The sequence below is a fragment of the Ammospiza nelsoni genome, chromosome 1 (assembly GCF_027579445.1).
Source record: "Ammospiza nelsoni isolate bAmmNel1 chromosome 1, bAmmNel1.pri, whole genome shotgun sequence".
Taxonomy (NCBI): domain Eukaryota; kingdom Metazoa; phylum Chordata; class Aves; order Passeriformes; family Passerellidae; genus Ammospiza; species Ammospiza nelsoni.
The window spans coordinates 8,815,476-8,832,221 of NC_080633.1; the positions used below are offsets into that span (position 1 = coordinate 8,815,476).

Here is a 16,746-nt window from a genome sequence, read left to right on the forward strand (position 1 = left end):
AGTATGTTAAAATGTGCTAAATACCTGGTCAGCAAATGTTGTCAGTGCTTTATGAGTTCTTCTCTGGTTTAAACTGTATTCACTGGAATCCTTAATTGATTTTATTAAAGTAGAATTTCCAAAAGATATTGCTGATTCCAGCAGAGTACCAGTTGTGCTGGTCTTTCAAGGATCAATTCCTTTTATACACAAATGACAGGAGCAAGAGAAACATAACCTTGAGGGTAGCTCTTATAATTAAAACCTCCCATAGAGTTTTGCATTGTGCAAATTTCAGTTTACTTTCCAAATCATACTAGAGCTCTATGTCTCTGAAATGTGTTTGTGTCCCGGGAAGGCTGCAATCGAATCAATTCTCTCATTCCCGCAGATCCGAGGTTCCCGGGTCACCCCTTGTTTGAGCAGCGCAGTCCCCCGCCGCCACCGCCTCCCCCGCTTCTGAACAGCGCCCATCCCGTTCCTACGCAGAGCCCGCTGCCCTTCAGCCCGCCCGGGCCCGCCTTCACGCAGCAGGGCCAGCAGCCGGTGTACCCCCGGGAGCGGCCGGTGCGGCCCGGCATGCAGCCCCAGGGCCCCGTGGGGATCCTGCACTTCAACCAGCCGGGCTCCGCCACGCCGCGGCCCTTCATCCCCCCGCGGCAGCAGTTCCTGCAGGCGCCGGGACAGCCCTTCCTGGCCCCGCACACGCAGCCCAGCATGCAGGTACAGCGCTGGGGGAGTGACGGGGCCGAAGCACTGCGGCTCCGAGGGGGGATGGCCCTGCAGTGCCATCGCTGCTGTGCCTGGAGGGTGATGGATATTCTGGATCTGAGGGATCTTCCCCCGCCGCCGTGTCCGGTCTCGCTCGGTGCTGGCGCGGGGCGGCAGCGCCCTCTGCCGGCCGCGGAGCGGGGCCGTGGGGCTGCGGCCGCCGCTGGAAGCGGGGCAGCGCTTCGGGGATGTGCGGAGGGCTGGGGTAAACCTCGTTAGAAAACGGGGTAGAGGACAGCAACCCTTGAATTCGTATTTTTCTTTTAACTTCACCTGTTGCCGTACACAGATTTTAAGAGTAGAATGATCTTCTGGTTGGTCTGTTCTTTCCTCTTTCCTAGTGTAACCTGATTCATAGCTGCTTATAGTTCTCTATTTTGGTCAAGGTAGACCAGTCAGGAATGGAGATATATATTCACTTTTACTCATTACAGTGGGTTTTCTGACCGCATCAGAGACCTAGCATTTTGCACTTCTGAAAAAGAGTACTTCAGCTACACTGAAGAGAAAGATCTTAGGACTCAGGAGGCTGGAGGTGCTTTTCTGGAGTTTATCACCTTGAAACTAAAATTATTTTTTTTTCATGTGAAGGGTCCCATGCATCCTCCATTACAGCCTCAGCCACAACCTCAGCCTCATCAGCAGCATCACCAGCAGCAACAGCAGCACCATCACCAGCAGCAGCAGCAGCATCACCATCTCCAAGGGCCTCCACAGCCCTTGATGCCCATGAACCAGCCACAGTTCAGACCTCACATGCAAGCCACACAGCAGCAGCCAAATAACAACAGAATGCAGTGTCAGCCACGACAGGGTCCAATGAAGCCAAGGCATGTAAGTACCACATACAGCAGTGCCCTGCAGGAGTAGCAGGCATGTAAGCACAAATTTCAAAACTCACCAGCGTGAGTTTTCTGTTCTATTTATTAGCTTCCTGCTCTTTCCCCTTCTTTTATCATTTCTTGCTCATTTTCTGCCCTGATCATTTTATAATCTACATTTTAAAATACCATGTGTATCTTTCTTTTCTCCTCTGGTCTTCAGTACTGTTTTTGATTTGGGTCCAATAGAGGAGATGTTGCAGTTGCCCAAGAACTAGCGGTGAAGGGGGGGGTGAAGGAGAGGTTTGCTTTATAAGGATTTACAACTGCTGGTAGTCTGTGATTGTGTGGGAGCCCACTTCTGTGACACTCTTGAAGGCCTCTCTGTACCACTGCTGATCAGTTTTCTGGTTCAGATAATGCCTCTCTTGTCTTGTGAGTTTCCTCCAATGCAGCATATTTTGCTGCTTGGTAGGTTGGGTAGGACAACAGCGTGGAGCAGTGCTCAAGACAATATAACTACAGTTCAGCATAATTGCTTTGATTAGGAAAGGTTATTAAAATATTCTCATTTCTGTATTTTTTCCCTGACATTAAAAATATTGTGCCTTTTCACAAAGCTTATTTTCCCAAACTGAACTAAATCAGGAAAATGTGAAACCAGAATCACTTCAGCTTGTTTTGTGGTGTAAATCAGCACTTCTTTTCCTTTATTCTTTCCAGAGTACCCCATCCCAGAATATTGTCAAGCGTTCCAGCCAGCAGCTGCAGGCGGCGGCTCCCAGGAACAGCAACCTGCGCGAGCTGCCCATCGCCCCGGCCCACGCCCTGGACATGGGCAGCACCCGCCGCAGCTCCGCCCCTGCTGCCCAGGTCAAACCCATCCCCAGCTCCCTGCCTGCCACCAAGCCTGCCACTGCTGCTGCCAACTCCCAGGGGAGGCCTGAGATGAAAGCTAAACCCATCACCCCAGTGGGCCAGGCAAAGTCGGAAGGAAAATGTGAACCGGAGGTAAGGGATTTTTTGTTTTGCTTAAACAAAAGTGTTGGGGAAGATGAAACAGGAAAGCCTTATCAATATGATTGCCTGGCAAAAGATTTTGAGGATATGGAAACTATAAGATTGATATGAAAGCAAGCTTTGAGATACCTGAGTTACTGAACAACTGGAAAACAATGGTGTGCCTGGCTGAAGGGTAATCCCCTTTTGATGAAACAATACCCTCTGCTTGCAGACAGGTCCAAGGATCAGAGCAGACCCTACTAGCTTGGCAGGAGTCCAAAAAGTAGTTTTTAGAGTTTAAAATGTAACACAGTATAGTAATGTAATGGTTCTTATAATTTTGTACTAAATTAGTGAGAAGTAAAATATTCAACACAGAAGATTTATTGTATTGTAAAGAGAACCTCGCTCTCTTACACTCTTATCCTCTTTAACTCCCTCTCTCTCTCTCATCCTCTTTGCCACTCTCTTCTCTCAAGAGCTGTGAGAGAAGAGCTGCTCTGATCTGTGGCTGGCAGCTCCCAGCAGGGCCCTGCACCCACACCCTTTACAATAAACCCCAAATTCCACAACCTGGCTTCAGAAATCTGGCTTCTCTTGTCTCTGTCCCTCCTGACTGTCCTACCCTCCGATACTCCTGCACAAAAGATCAAAAACCAAACAACGAGAAACAAAGTTCCCACCACAAAACTCCCACCTTTAAAAGACTTTTCTAGTCTGATTTATGAATAGAAAGCACATTTAATGTATTATCCATCAAATATTTTCGGTGCCACTAGAGGCCTCCCTTCTGAATTGCACTTTTTTATTGTAACAGCAGAAATAGTCTCCGTTGACATAGAAGGTCAGGAAGGTTGGCAAGGCTGTGGTGAATTTGTTTTGTGGGAGGAGTTGTCATTTCTGCTAGGAACAGGTGGAATTTGAGTGAAGGTGATCAGTGATACAAGTCTCTGAAATACTCATTTTGCCCATTTTTATCTTTGGGAATTACATCTTATTTTCAGGTGATCATATTCTTCTAAGTCTGAAAGCCTCTTTGTCATTTTGCATGATGCTGTGTGGCTCAAAGGCAAAAAATAGAGGCTATTTGGAGAGCTGTCTTCCTCATGCTGTTTTCCTTTAGGCTGTTCAGTCTCTACTAGGCCTTGAGCATTCCTGCAGGAGATCATAGTTGTGCTGTCCATGGAGCTTCTTGCTCTTGCTCCTGAAAAAGAAATTCTCTTTTTTATGAAACCTTTTCATGTAAGGGAAAAGAGGAGATGCTTTTAAGTTTTCCATTTTGGAGAAGGTGATACTGTTTGCTCTGCTGGTATTCTGCACAATTGGAAAAATCAGGTGCCAGTGTTTTCAGCTCCACTGGATCGTGTCATGTGAACAGATGACCGTTTCCCTGCACATCTCCTGGAAGCTAGAGAAGAGTCTCCATGAGCTCTGTTGCTTTGAGAGAGTGGGTAGGATTGGACTGATGGTGCTCTTTATATCCTGAGCATGATGGCTAAATGCACCCTGTGTGCTTTGTCAGGCTATTCTGTGAAGAACTGTAAATCTTCATAGTTACAGTTAACCATGAATCTTGTCTCAAGGACCAGGTTTTCTTCAACAGCCATTGAAAGCTTTAATTGTGATAATGCTGTCTTCCTTTTAAGCTGCTCATGATTAGCTTTTCATCTTGTTCTTGGATTAGGGATGGTCATAACTAATTTCCATAAATGAGGCACAAAAGAAAACCAAAGCTATCAGTGTTTGACCTCCTGTGCACTTGCTTTTCAATGGAAATGAAAAAAAAATCCTTTTTTAGCTTTCAATTTTCACCTTTTTTTGGAAAAAATATTTTAGTAATCTCTTTCCCCTTGATTCAGTCTCTTGGAATAATCTCAGTCACAGAGAATGTAAAATGCAGTGCTTCATAGGGAAGCCTTTTCTTTCAGGCCAGTAGCAAGGTAAGTCTTGAAAAATCAGCTGCAGGCCTCCACATCTAAAACATCCTGAAGTTATTCTGTAGTGTAGTCTTATGAAAATTCAGGCATTAGTTCCAAAGTATCGCTGGCAGTATTTAGAAAAAATATAAGAATTTTAAAAGTTTTTTTTTAGTTAAATAGAAAGCTAAACAAACAGCCCCAAAGCAGTCATCTGGTTTTCTCCATTTTACATTTTAAACATGCTCTAGTTGGTTATCAAACCAACTAATCTTACCTTTGTGAATTCTTAGTATATTACAAATAAAACTTTCTTTTTATTAATGACAGTTTTGACAGAAATAAAATTCTGATACCTGTTTCATGCAAGTTTTTGCAAAGCAGGATAAAAAACCAAGGTTGTCTTGGAACAAATGAAGTGTCCTGGTGAAGCCCTTGTAGTTATATTTGGCAGGCATTAGGAGAACCTTGTCCTTCCAAAGCACACCTGGAACAGAGCCTGGTGCTGCAAACACTGTAGAAGCTTTGTCCCATTTCTGCTGTGCCACTGCAGTGGTCTTGGTCACTGCTGCTGCTTATTGTCACTTATAGATGGTAATGCTGCACCAAAAATGTTCATTTGCAAGCATTTAATAATTTCCTTCACTGTTTGTGTAATGTAGTTTATTACATATCTTTCCTTAGGCAGATTGTAATGTTTTACAGTCTTTTTTGTGTGTTTTTCTTGTAATTAGGTGACTTCATCCTGTTCTTTTGCTTTTGATGATGATGAGAAAGAGTTAAGTTCTGTCACCTTTTCTAGCTGTATGGCACATAACTAAATTGGGCAGGTTATTTTGCAAGTGACTTCAACTGGAAAATTAAGACTTTTCTTTGCATCTTTCTTCCTAAAGAGTCAGTGGCTCTATGAGTGGCCTATCATTCAGGAAGCACCAAAAAAAAAAAAAATAGCAGTATTGGCTGTTAGAGGTTTTGCTCACCCTAAATATAGATATTTGAAAGGTTTGCAATGTGAGGAGATTAAAAACTGTATATTAGTGGAATGCTTGTGTTCCTGTGAGGCTGCAAAATACTGACCTTAAATGCCTGTTCAGAATAGCTTTTACTGCCCAGGATTTCAATTGTATGTCCTTAGTCTGAAACATCACTTTGTCATTGAAATAGGAAAGTCTGGATACTGTGGGCCTAATTCTGCTCCTGTTGAAGTCATCTTAGGATTAGAGCAATTTAGGCAGTATTAAGCATTTTTGAGTTTAAAGAAGAGGGAGAATGGAGAAAGGTGATGTGTCTTTAGGAGAAATGGATATTGGAGCTCAGAGCAGGAGGGAAATTAGTAGAGCACTGTGCAGTCATCAGTGTATTGATGTTAGTACTTACACTGGGGATAATATCCTTGATGTACTGAAAGAAAACCTTTGTATTCCATTCTTCCAAATCCAGTGAATTGTGAATTTTGTTGGAGTTTACATTGCTGTCTTTTCTAACAAGTCTTGCAATATGGAAAAAAGTTGCTGCACTAAATTACTAGATCAAATCTATCTGAATAGTTTAATATTTTTGGGTATGAACGCCCTGAAAAATTGTAGAATTTCTTCCAGTTTAAATAATTTCCCTTCCAGATTTTTGTAGTGGTGCCTATTTTTTTTTTCTAGTTTATGTTTTTAATGTTACAGGTTAAAAAAGTAAAGACAAGTCTGCTGAATAGGTTTGTGTTTATGCCACAGATCAAACCATTTTGAATGTTCTGTTCTTGCACCCATTTTACTGGGACACATAAGTGATCCTGGTTGCATGATTCCTTTTTTGCTCCTTGGAAGCCTACCAGAACATTAACAGTGTCTGGTTCTTATGACTCAGCATTTAGTTCTATTAATTGGCAATTAATCCTGCAGACTTCTGAAAAGGTATGGGTTTATTTTTTTTAATTTACTACATGAAAAACAAGTTACTTGGTATTAGGACTTAAATTTCAGTAGAAAGTTTAATCCCTTGATTTAGAATGTGTCCCTGCTGCCTTTTCCTAAGTTAACAGATTCTAGGATCCCCAGAAGGATGTGGGACTGCTGCTTCTCTTTCTTGCTGGTGCTCTTCAGCTAGATTCAGGAGAGCAGCCTGTAATGTTTTCTTTTGGTGCTTCCTATCAAAACTGCCTTGGATCTTAAGGGAGAAGAAAAACCTGCAGCTAAGGCTCAGTCTTCCTTCAAACCTCAGTGAAATGCATTGTGTTAAAGCTATTCAAAGCAGGATGAGAATTTCCACTTTAAAAAGAGAAGAAAAAAAAAGAAAACAAACTTAAAACCTGGCAGAAAAAAGCCACCCCCACAAACCAAGTGCCATATACATTTACAGTGTACCATTTCTTCATGTTGGGGAGTTTTCTACCCAGATCACATGAAGCTTAATAATTTGTCTGGGGAAAAAGCTGCTCCATGTTTTTCTGCTTTTTTACCTACAGATAATGTTGCTTCCAGACCCAGAATGTGAAAATTACAGTGGTTTGAACTTTGAAGGATGTGTACTTTCTCCCAGTTGATTCTGTAGGCAGAATGCTTGCTTTCCTGGCTTTTTTTCTTTTTTTCCTTGGCAGTGCTGTTGCTTTTTGGAAAAATCTATACTGGGCTTACTGAACTAGTGGGATGGAAGTCATTAGCAATGGGCATTGTGTCCTGTGTTCATCTTGACCCTGTCTTGCCTGTTCCATATGCTGAATGTCCTTATTACCTACTCTAGGTCATTTGTGTGCACTATACATCACAAATATACCCCCACTCTCTAGGATGGTGTATACAAGGTGCTCTTAGAGCTGAGGAGGAGGGGATTTAACTGCCCCTCTTTTCATCCTGGCAAGGAGTTTGCTGTCCTTCTCACTCTGTGCTGTTGGGCCATTGTACAACTAAATTGAGTTAAAGCTGACTTCTAATGGAGATATTTTGTTAATCATCACAGGGTCTTTATATTATCTTCCTCCAGCTGTGGGGGTATTTTGTTTAGAATTTAACAGTAACAGTAGTACCTTGCTTTTGAAGGATTTAGGTCTACCTGTAGCCTGTTAACAGACTGATCTGCAGTTGTCATATAACCTCAGGGCTCTTGATGATTGATTTTAACTTTTAAGAAGGGATTGACTTCCTAGGATCATTACTAATTTCCTTAGTCAAGTTCTAGAGAGGAAGGTTTCAGATTATATTTGAAATCAAATTGCCTGAATATTCTACTAAGCATTCTTTGAACTGCATGTGTGTTGGTAGTAAAGTTTATGTCTAGTTTATGTCAGTCATCTTTCTGTGTTTAATTCTGGCATAGTTGGAATCAGTGTGTCTGTCCAAGGGCTGTGGCAGGGATGTATTAGTCAGAGTCCCTTGGGATGTCCATTCCTTGTGTGCTGGCAGGGCTCATTTGAGTGTGCTGCAAAGCACACATCTCTGTGCCATGTGCAACCTTTGAGTTGGTGTTCTGAGCCTGCCACACCATGATCTGTCTCCCAAGGCCTTCAGACCTTGTTAGGTGATAAAATGAGCAGGCAAATCCCTCATAATAAAGGGCACTGATAGAAGTGGTCTCCTGAAGACTCACGCTGCAATGTTCCGATTGAACATAAGGGGAAAAAAAATTACAGGACTGCCTCCAAAAGTAAACTTGGTATTGGCTCATGGCATCCATCAGGCTTGTTTAGATAAATTATTATAATCTAAACCAAAGCAGGTGAATAAACTAATTCATTAAGTGAAAATTCATTAAGTTTTTCCTCTGAACAACTGTAGTAATTGTGATATTTAGTGTCTCTGAAAATGACTGAAATTTTTATTAATTGCAACAGGATCTGCATAACAGCACATCCTCCTCCTAGCTGGAGCTTACATGTTTTCTCATCCTTTGCAAAGTATTCTTAAGGGTCTTCATCTTTCCCTGTATTTCAAAAGGATAAATTCTATTTTTTTGGGGTAAATTTAAGGATAAATTCTAATTCTATTTTTTGCTACAATCCACCATCTCCAGTAGTCAATACAAGATGAAATATCTGTGTTTCCTCCTCTAGAAGTATGTTTCTGTACCACCTATCAACACAGAGCTTTAATTTAGTTGTCACAGTGGTTATTAGTCACCATCATCATGTTCTACAAAGTATAGATAAAGATATGAACTTTTGGGGGCATGTAGCATTCTCATGCAAAGAACTGTGTTAGATCTCATCCCTGAACTACAATCCATACTTAAAACATAAATACAAATTTTAAAAATGCAATTTGGTTAGTCTTATTTAGTAACTGTTTTGGCTTCTAATTAGACTGCTGATTAGATGCTTGCAATTGAACTGTTAATTTGAGACAGTGAGCTGGTTTTACTGACTGTGAGAATAATCCCTGTCAATACCTGCTCAGGGAAGAAGCAGCTACAGCTGAAGGAAACAAACATTCAGGATTTGTGCATCTGGGTACTGTGAGTGCAAATCTGACTCTGCTGGGCTCTCGCATCCATGAATCAACATTATGGCTGAATCTGTTCTGCTGGGTTTTTTCTTGGATTGGGAAGGATTCTAGGGTGCACTAAGATTAAAAGCTCTTAAAAAAGCCCAAACCTTCAAGTCATACATTTGGGTTACATCTGTTCAAAAAATGGCAGTTGTGTCAAAAACAGTTTGCACCCAGTTGCTGCAAGATACATAAAGGTTTGTCACAGATTCCCCGTTTTTGAGAAATATTTTAGCACTCTTCATGCATTAATTTACCAGCATGCAAAGTATCATTACTTCAGGAGGCTGTTTTTAGGAGTGGTTGATACATTCTAGGTAGAATGTTGGGCTCATTACCATTTGTAAGCATTCTCTATAAATCTAACTTAATATTTCAAATGGTTAAAAAGAGAGAAATAATAAAATAAAACAGTATTCTTCCTAATTTTGAAAAATATGTGGTTTTATTGCAAGAGCCATTTGATTGCTTTTCCAGGGTGATGAGAATCTGAATTTCCCTGCCTCTTGCCCATTTTATACAGCTTTTCATAAGAACCCCTTCTGCCAGAGTGGAACAATCTTTAGGAAGGTTATTTGATGGTGTGTAGTACTTTCAGAGAGGCCCAGGGCTGGAATATTAAAGGCATTCTCTATATACCATTAATATTCCAGCACTGCATTTGGCAACATTTTGATTCTGAAGAGAGTGCATGAGTTCAAGGTCACAGAGATTGACTTGTGCTGTTCATTATAACCAATTATTGTGTGACAAATGAGTTTGAGATCAGGCTTAAAATTCTGTGAGAAAAATCAATAGTTCTAATCAGGGCCTTTCAGGTCATTTACCACCCTACCTTTTGTTACTTTGTCAGAAAAGAGCAAGATAAAACCTGTGTGACAGTGGGTTGCCTCTGTATTGTTACCTTCTATTTGAAACATATTTTGATATCTTGAATTATATTAATAGTTTAATTGGTTTTGGAAACTTTTAAATTAATTCCAATTTGTCAAACTTTTTTTATTATTATTTTTTTTAGTATTCTGATCAGATTTCTCAAGTGGTACTAAAGCTTTTCTGTCTAGGAAGTAGTATATCTAAGTCCTAAACCAGATTTGAGCTGTTTGTCTGTAATGAATAGCAAATAAACCCTAGCAGCAGATACCAAAGCAAGGCTATTAGTGGAGTGTATCAGGGAAAATGTAAAAAGCTCTACATCTGAACTAATTTCATATTATTTTGGCCAAGCTGGCATCTGTTTAGAATTCCATAAATTCATTTGTTTTTCCCTTGTAGTACCCAGACGAGGATGAGGAAACTCGGTTGTACCGTTTGAAGATAGAGGAGCAGAAGCGCCTGCGAGAGGAGATCCTGAAGCAGAAGGAGCTGAGACGGCAGCAGCAGGCTGGGGCCAGGAAGAGAGAGCTGCTGGAGAGACTTGCCCAGCAGCAGCAGCAGCAGCAGCCTTGCTCCCAGCAGCCCTACCAGCAGCACGAGGAGGACTCCTCCGAGTTCCCCACCAACGGCAGCCCCTACATCCCCCACTCCGGCCTGCAGACCCGGCACAACGTGAAGAGCAGACTCCTGGTTAGAAAACAAGACGCAGTAGTGGCCAACATCCACCCCAAACCCACAGACTTCCCCCAGGGCGCAGGGGACGGCCCCTACCAAGGACAGCAGCTGAAGCCAGTGAAGCAGCTGAGGCAAACCAGAACGATCCCTGCGAGTCAGCCTCAGGCAGCCCCCAAAGTGTTACCGAGCAAGGCGGCCACGGCGGCAGCGCTGCCCACGGCGCAGGCGGCGCGCGCGGCCGCGGTGCCCGGCCGGCCCCAGGAGCAGAAGCCGGGCGTGAAAAGGACAGTGATGCAGCGGACAAACAGTGCTAGTGATGGGCCCCATGGAGGCAGCAAAGTCAGGGTGATTAAGTTGTCAGGAGGGGTAAGTGTACAAGGCTCATCTCATCTCTGTGTCTCCTCGTGGTTTGTTTCTGTGTGGTTGACTCTGTGGAATCCCAAAATAAATGATGGGCCTGAGATGGTGAGGGAGGTGACAGGTTTAGCATATCTAATAGTCTATATATTATATTTGCAGAACTGTAATTTATTAGCAATTATTCAACAATTAGTGTTTCCTGTAATACTTTACTGCCAGGCAGTTACCAATGACATCATAGTGAAATACTCCTTTCTTTTAAGTTGTAAATTGGAGTCTGAAATCTCAAAGACTGCTCAGTTGAGCTCCTTTTGCTTAAGGTTGATAGGTCTGATAATTGCTCAGAGAAAAGAATTTAGGTGACTTAATTATTAATTATTTAACTAAGGTTTGGTTAAAAAGGACCTGCTTATTTGGAGGACCTACTTATTTGGTAAGTGAGGCCACCTAATTTAGTTGTGTGCAGTTGTTGGTCTTAGTATGGTTTCTACTCAGTGGAAGATGGTTTTTATTTTCTTAGGAAGCATGTTATGAAACTGATCTAAGCAGTGTGTTGGAGGGGGGTGTTTTCTGTTACAGGCTGGGTTTAAAACGTTACCATTTCACTTCTGCATCTAAATGAGATTTCCTTATCTCTTGATGAGGGGTCTTTTATCTGCAGTGTGTCCCTTGAGCACTGGTGTGGAGGACTCACAGTGATGGTCTTAAGGACAGTGTGCCTGTTTAAAATATGAGGTTTTGGTGAGAAAGTCTCTTGATCAAATTTCTTCTGTCTTAATGAAAAGACAAGTTAATTTGTTAGGGCTCTAAAGAAACTAAGATGAGGGGACATGGAGATCATGTTGTCAGTGTTTGAAGACTGTCCTTGGGTTTATGCTGAGGAGGAAAGAATGATTTGATGTAGGAGCACATTGGAGGTGTTTTTCTGCAAGAATGCTTTTACATGATTTGGAGAATTTTATAGGGAAAACAAAACAGTTGTAACAGGGACTGAACAAGGCCTTGGAGGTTAGGCTTTACTCTGTAGAAATGGAGAGGAAGTTGAAAAACCAGTCTTAACTACTTTTTATGAATGTTTTTCTACAGTTCATAAAGCTTAATTGCACTCAGAGTTGTGAATTATGCACTCAGAGTTGTGAATTATTACAGCATAATGACTGTATGGTCTTTCCAAATATTAACATACAGGGCATTATTGACTACATGGACATCCTGCAGGTCAGGTTGTTGTCAGTTCTAATTCCTCAGATGTGGTAACTTAAGTACAGAAGAATAAAGTACAGGAAACTGAAAGAAATTAATTCTGCTAAGCTAAAAATATTTATAAGTATGTCTGCAGGAATCCCAGTGGCCTGCAAGAGGTATGACAGGTTTGTGATTCATGCATAATTGAATAAAGCAGTCATGCACAACTTCTTTTATTATGTGATGAAACAAAACAATGCCAGTCACAACTGTATAGAGCTCCTTGTAACAAATAGTTATCAGTGCCCACAGCAGCATCCACAATGAAATTGGTTTTATCACATGCTCCATTTCAGAAGACCATTAATGATTTGTTTCAGATAAGTGTGATGGTAAGCAAGAGCAATTAGCTTGATTAAATGCATGTGTAACTCCTCTTTAATTGTGTAGAGAAGCAGATTTACTCTGTCTTCCTTAACTTTCAGATACTGAGGTTTCAGCAAGGTGGAGCAGGTTCTTAACATGTAGCGTTTGTCACTCTTTTCATGTCGCCACGGACTTCTTAAGTTTCCTTCCAGCTATGGGAGACTGAAAGCAAGCATTGCAATTAGCTGTTAACACTGATCAATATAATTGATTAATTTTTAATCAGTTAGTGACAAACTGAATCTGTGACTTTATCTCTTTGACCACACAAGGAAAAAAATATAAATTGAGCAGCAGGGCAGACAGTCATCTAGTCCATTTCTGACAGGATTTAAAAGAAGAATTAAAAGGTGCTTGGGCTCCAAATACTACCACAGTTGGAGATTGTTCTTAGTTTTCACTGCTTTAGTCTTGCCACATGCTTAATTTATTTTCACAACTTTTGCCTGAGCACTAAATATAAAGCAAAAGCCAAATCTCATTTTCCCTGGCCATTCTCCTTAGCATATGATAGTGCTTCCTCTTACTCCTTGCCTTTGGCCAAAGGGTTGCTGGCATCTCTTACCTGTATGCTCTGGCTCTGTCCTGCAGCTCAGCATCCGTGGCCTTGCTCTCTCTGTAAGTCCTTGTACTCTTCTCCTTTCCTGGGCTCTTTTGTGCAGAGCTGTTTTGAATAAATTTGTACAAGTGAGATGCTCATGATCAGACAGAATGCAGGTTCCCTTTTGGAGCTTCCTGGGTTCAAGTCTGTCCTGTTTGGCAGCCCCACAGGGGAGCTCCAGCTGAAGGAGCTGCTCCAGCCCAGAGCTGTTCTAACTCACTCTCTCTAGCCCAAGCTGGCCTAAACCAAAACCTGGTTACAAGGACTGTTATTAATTCAGTAGGATCATCTGTAGAACCAGGATTCAGTGCTTTGGTGCTGCTGCTGATGTTTTTTGTGTAATATTTAAGCAGTGTGGTGTGTTGGTGAGAACTGTGGAGTACAAACACTGTCACAAGAGAATGGCTTCCTTTCCTGAGGGCAGTGTCTTTACCAGGCTGAGCTTTTGTCTGTTTGTGTTGCTGGGCACAGCAGTGCTACTGAAGATCTCTGGCCTGTAGGTAGAAATATCCCTTGGGTCCTTAAAAAACAAAATGGTCTTTCATCTGTTTCTGCAATATTCTTTTGTGAGAAGATTTTACTTTTGGAATTTTAAGAATTACCATGTAAATTCCAAGAATATTTTAACTTGTTCAGCTTTCTTGACACATAAGATGCCTTAATTTACAATTTCTGTTCTTCAGGAAAATTAAAGTAGAAAATGATTCAGCATTTTCAGTATGTCAGACTAAGTCTGTGTATCAAGGTGACATGTTAGGTACTGTCAGTAATGATTTTGTCTGTTGATGCTTTTTTATTTTTTAAATAAATCCCACCCTTCACCTTCTCCCCAACACTTTGCCCATCCCTTTCTAATATACATATAATTTATATGGGAATGGCAGTAAAGTGAATAGTTTTCCATTTAAATTACTTCTTTAAATGTTACATTCCTGGAAAAATAGGCAATGTTTAGCACACGGACTTGGATTTTTTTTGTTGTTGTTGCGGGATTGGTTTTTTTTGGGGGCGGGGAAGGGGAGTGGGTTTTGGGAATTTTTGAGGGGGTTTTTTGTTGTTGTTGTTGCTGCTTTGGTTTTGGTTTTATTCTTGGTTTTATTTTTTCCAAGGAGGCCCAGATACTTTTCAGTGAATGCAGTGTGCTTTGTTTTTGTGGCATTTCCTCAGAGCTGTCCTTTTCAGATACAAGAGCTCAGTGTATTCCCTGAGCATTCATACTTGTAAATTTTACTAATAAAGCATCTGAGACTTGCTGGGCTTGCTGAGGAGCCTGAAGTCAATCCTAAAGTTACTTGTAAGTATAAAGTCAATGAGAGTGTAGGAAAGAAACACCCTAATAAATCACTTGAAAATGTGATCATAAAATTATAGAAAATAGGGGTGAAAAGACTGTTGAAGTAATTTATCTTGAAAGGAGGGGATGAACTCTGAAGTATTCCTGACAGATTTTGTCCAGTGTTTTTCTGAGATCTCATTATTGCAGATTTCCCAGGTCATCTATTCCAGTATCAAATGTGTATATTTAGGATAATTTTCTTAGTGACCAAATTACATTTTCTTGCTATAGTTTTGAATTTCTGACTATGTGTATTATACTTGAAGAGGGGGAAGAATTTCTCTCTTGTTTTAAGCATATCTTAACTGTTTCTGAGCTCTAATATCTTTGATTCTCTCTTGATGAGTCATGTTTTTTAACACCTTGACTGTTTGTGTTGCTCTTTGGGCTCTCTGTCATCAATCTGTCTGTTAAGAGTTCTAGTACTAAATGTAATTGAATTCATTCGGTCAATATATTCAGAGTTTTTTCAGTCCTGGAAGAACAGGTTTGTACCATCTATAATATTAGATATCTAAAGATATATGAAACACATGCTGAACATGTTGTCTATTTAGTTGGAGGTTCTGTGGTAAATTACAATATCATAAAATCTCTGTGTTATTGTCATCTTATGTTGTTGGATGATTTTTCTCTTAGCCAGAAAATGTCCTGCCATGCTCAGAGAGCTGTGTGTCTGTCCCAAAGGCCTGAAAATGCTGGTTCTTATGCTGCACCAAGAACACACCAATCTTTGTCTCTGTGGAAGGCTGCACAATGAGGGTTTTTTCATAAATACATAGATAAAAATACAGTAAAATCTTGGTGTTCCCTGTTGCATTACAAGCAGTATCTTGTAAGTGATCCTAATTCCCGAAAACCTGAAATGCTTCGTATGAAAAGCTTGAAAAAAGAGCTGGCAAATTCTTCTGTTTGAAAAGCCTGTCACAAAAAAATGTCCTCGGATTGCAAAAACAAGATGGAAATGGAAGATAGACAACTTCGGTCGAATTTCTAGCAACTGGGAAGTGTGAGATGAATATGGAGTTCTAAATATGGAAAAAAATACAGATTGATATGATTGTTGTTTGATAATGTAACCTTATCAACCAACTTTGCTTAATGTTTGTACTTGTTTCTACTTGCATGTATGTGTTCAAGTTTAATTAAAAATATTTGACTTGAAAGCTCTTTAGCGCCTTTCATCTAAATATGTCAGGAATTGCAAACACAGGAATTGCAGCATTTGTGTGGGAAGTTCATGAAGCCCTTTCCCCAACCCTTGACAAAGGAACTCTTCCCCTGTACAGTCCTATAACTTTTCAAGAAACAGGAGAATGACTTTAGTGTTCATTTGTATCCCAGAGTTTGAAGGAGGCATGGATAGTGCCTGCCTAGGAGTGGGCTGGGGGAGCTGCAGGAGCCACATCTGAGTGCCCAGGTTCTGTGGCCAAATGAGCTCTGAAGAAGGACTCTGCCTGCCATAACCTGCAAGATTTCACTCTGGAAATGTTTCACAAGTGGACATTAATTTCTTGGTTGTATGAAACTGTTGAAAGGTGTCCAGAGGAGGCCCCAAAGTTGGTAAAGGGACTGGAGCACCTCCCCTCTGAAGACAGGCTGAGAAAGTTGGGGCTGTTCTGCCTGGAGAAAAGAAGGCTCCAAGGAGACCTTACAGAACCTCCCTAAAGGGGCTGCAAGAGAGCTGAAGAGGGACTTGTTACAAGGGCATGGAGTGACAGGACAAGGGCAATGACTTCACACTGAAGAAGGGTTGATTTATATTGGATATTAGGAAGAAATTTTTTCCTGTGAGCGTGGTGAGGAGCTGGAACAGGGTGACCAGAGAAGCTGTGGATGCCCCATCCTAGAAGTGTTGAAGGCCAGATTGGACAGGGTTTTGAGCAGCCTGGTCTAGTGGAAGGTGTCCCTGCCCATGGCAGGAACATTTGAAAATGAGTAAAAAGCTGTGTCCTCCCAGACCTCCAGGGACGATGGTCCCTATAGAGACAGAGTCTCTGATTTCATGCACTGGGGTCAGGAGGTGTGCTCTGCTCTTTAGGGCATATTTGATTACTGGGAAAAGGAAATAAAGGGACATGTGTCCCTAAGGGCAGACTTAGAAAGTAAGAATTAAGGTGACAGCCAAACCAGACACAGATAGTACATTTTATGGGCTTCTCATAAAATGTGTGCAAGGGAGAAGAGGTACTTACCTAAATTGAATCTGACTATGCTATAACATGGATCTAAAGTGCAGTAAAGTATTTTCTATTGTAGACTGCAGAACAGGTTTCTCCTTTTCCACAGGAGACTTTTAAATTGTATATTGAAGAGTGCAGCTTGCTCC

General features: G+C 41.3%; 1 protein-coding gene across 3 annotated transcripts in view; it reads left to right on the forward strand.

Moving 5' to 3' along the window:
- RBM33 (RNA binding motif protein 33) overlaps positions 1–16,746 on the forward strand; it is a 102,173-nt gene that overhangs the window by 62,634 nt on the left and 22,793 nt on the right. For 2 of the 3 annotated variants that reach the window (XM_059469303.1, XM_059469309.1), the window contains exons 12-15: positions 371–702; positions 1,342–1,584; positions 2,295–2,582; positions 10,234–10,875. In XM_059469303.1, the coding sequence (XP_059325286.1) occupies positions 371–702; positions 1,342–1,584; positions 2,295–2,582; positions 10,234–10,875 (1,505 nt within the window). Of the gene's footprint in view, positions 1–370; positions 703–1,341; positions 1,585–2,294; positions 2,583–10,233; positions 10,876–15,056; positions 15,540–16,746 lie in introns of those variants that run through there. The other variant, XM_059469318.1, reaches the window with a different exon arrangement.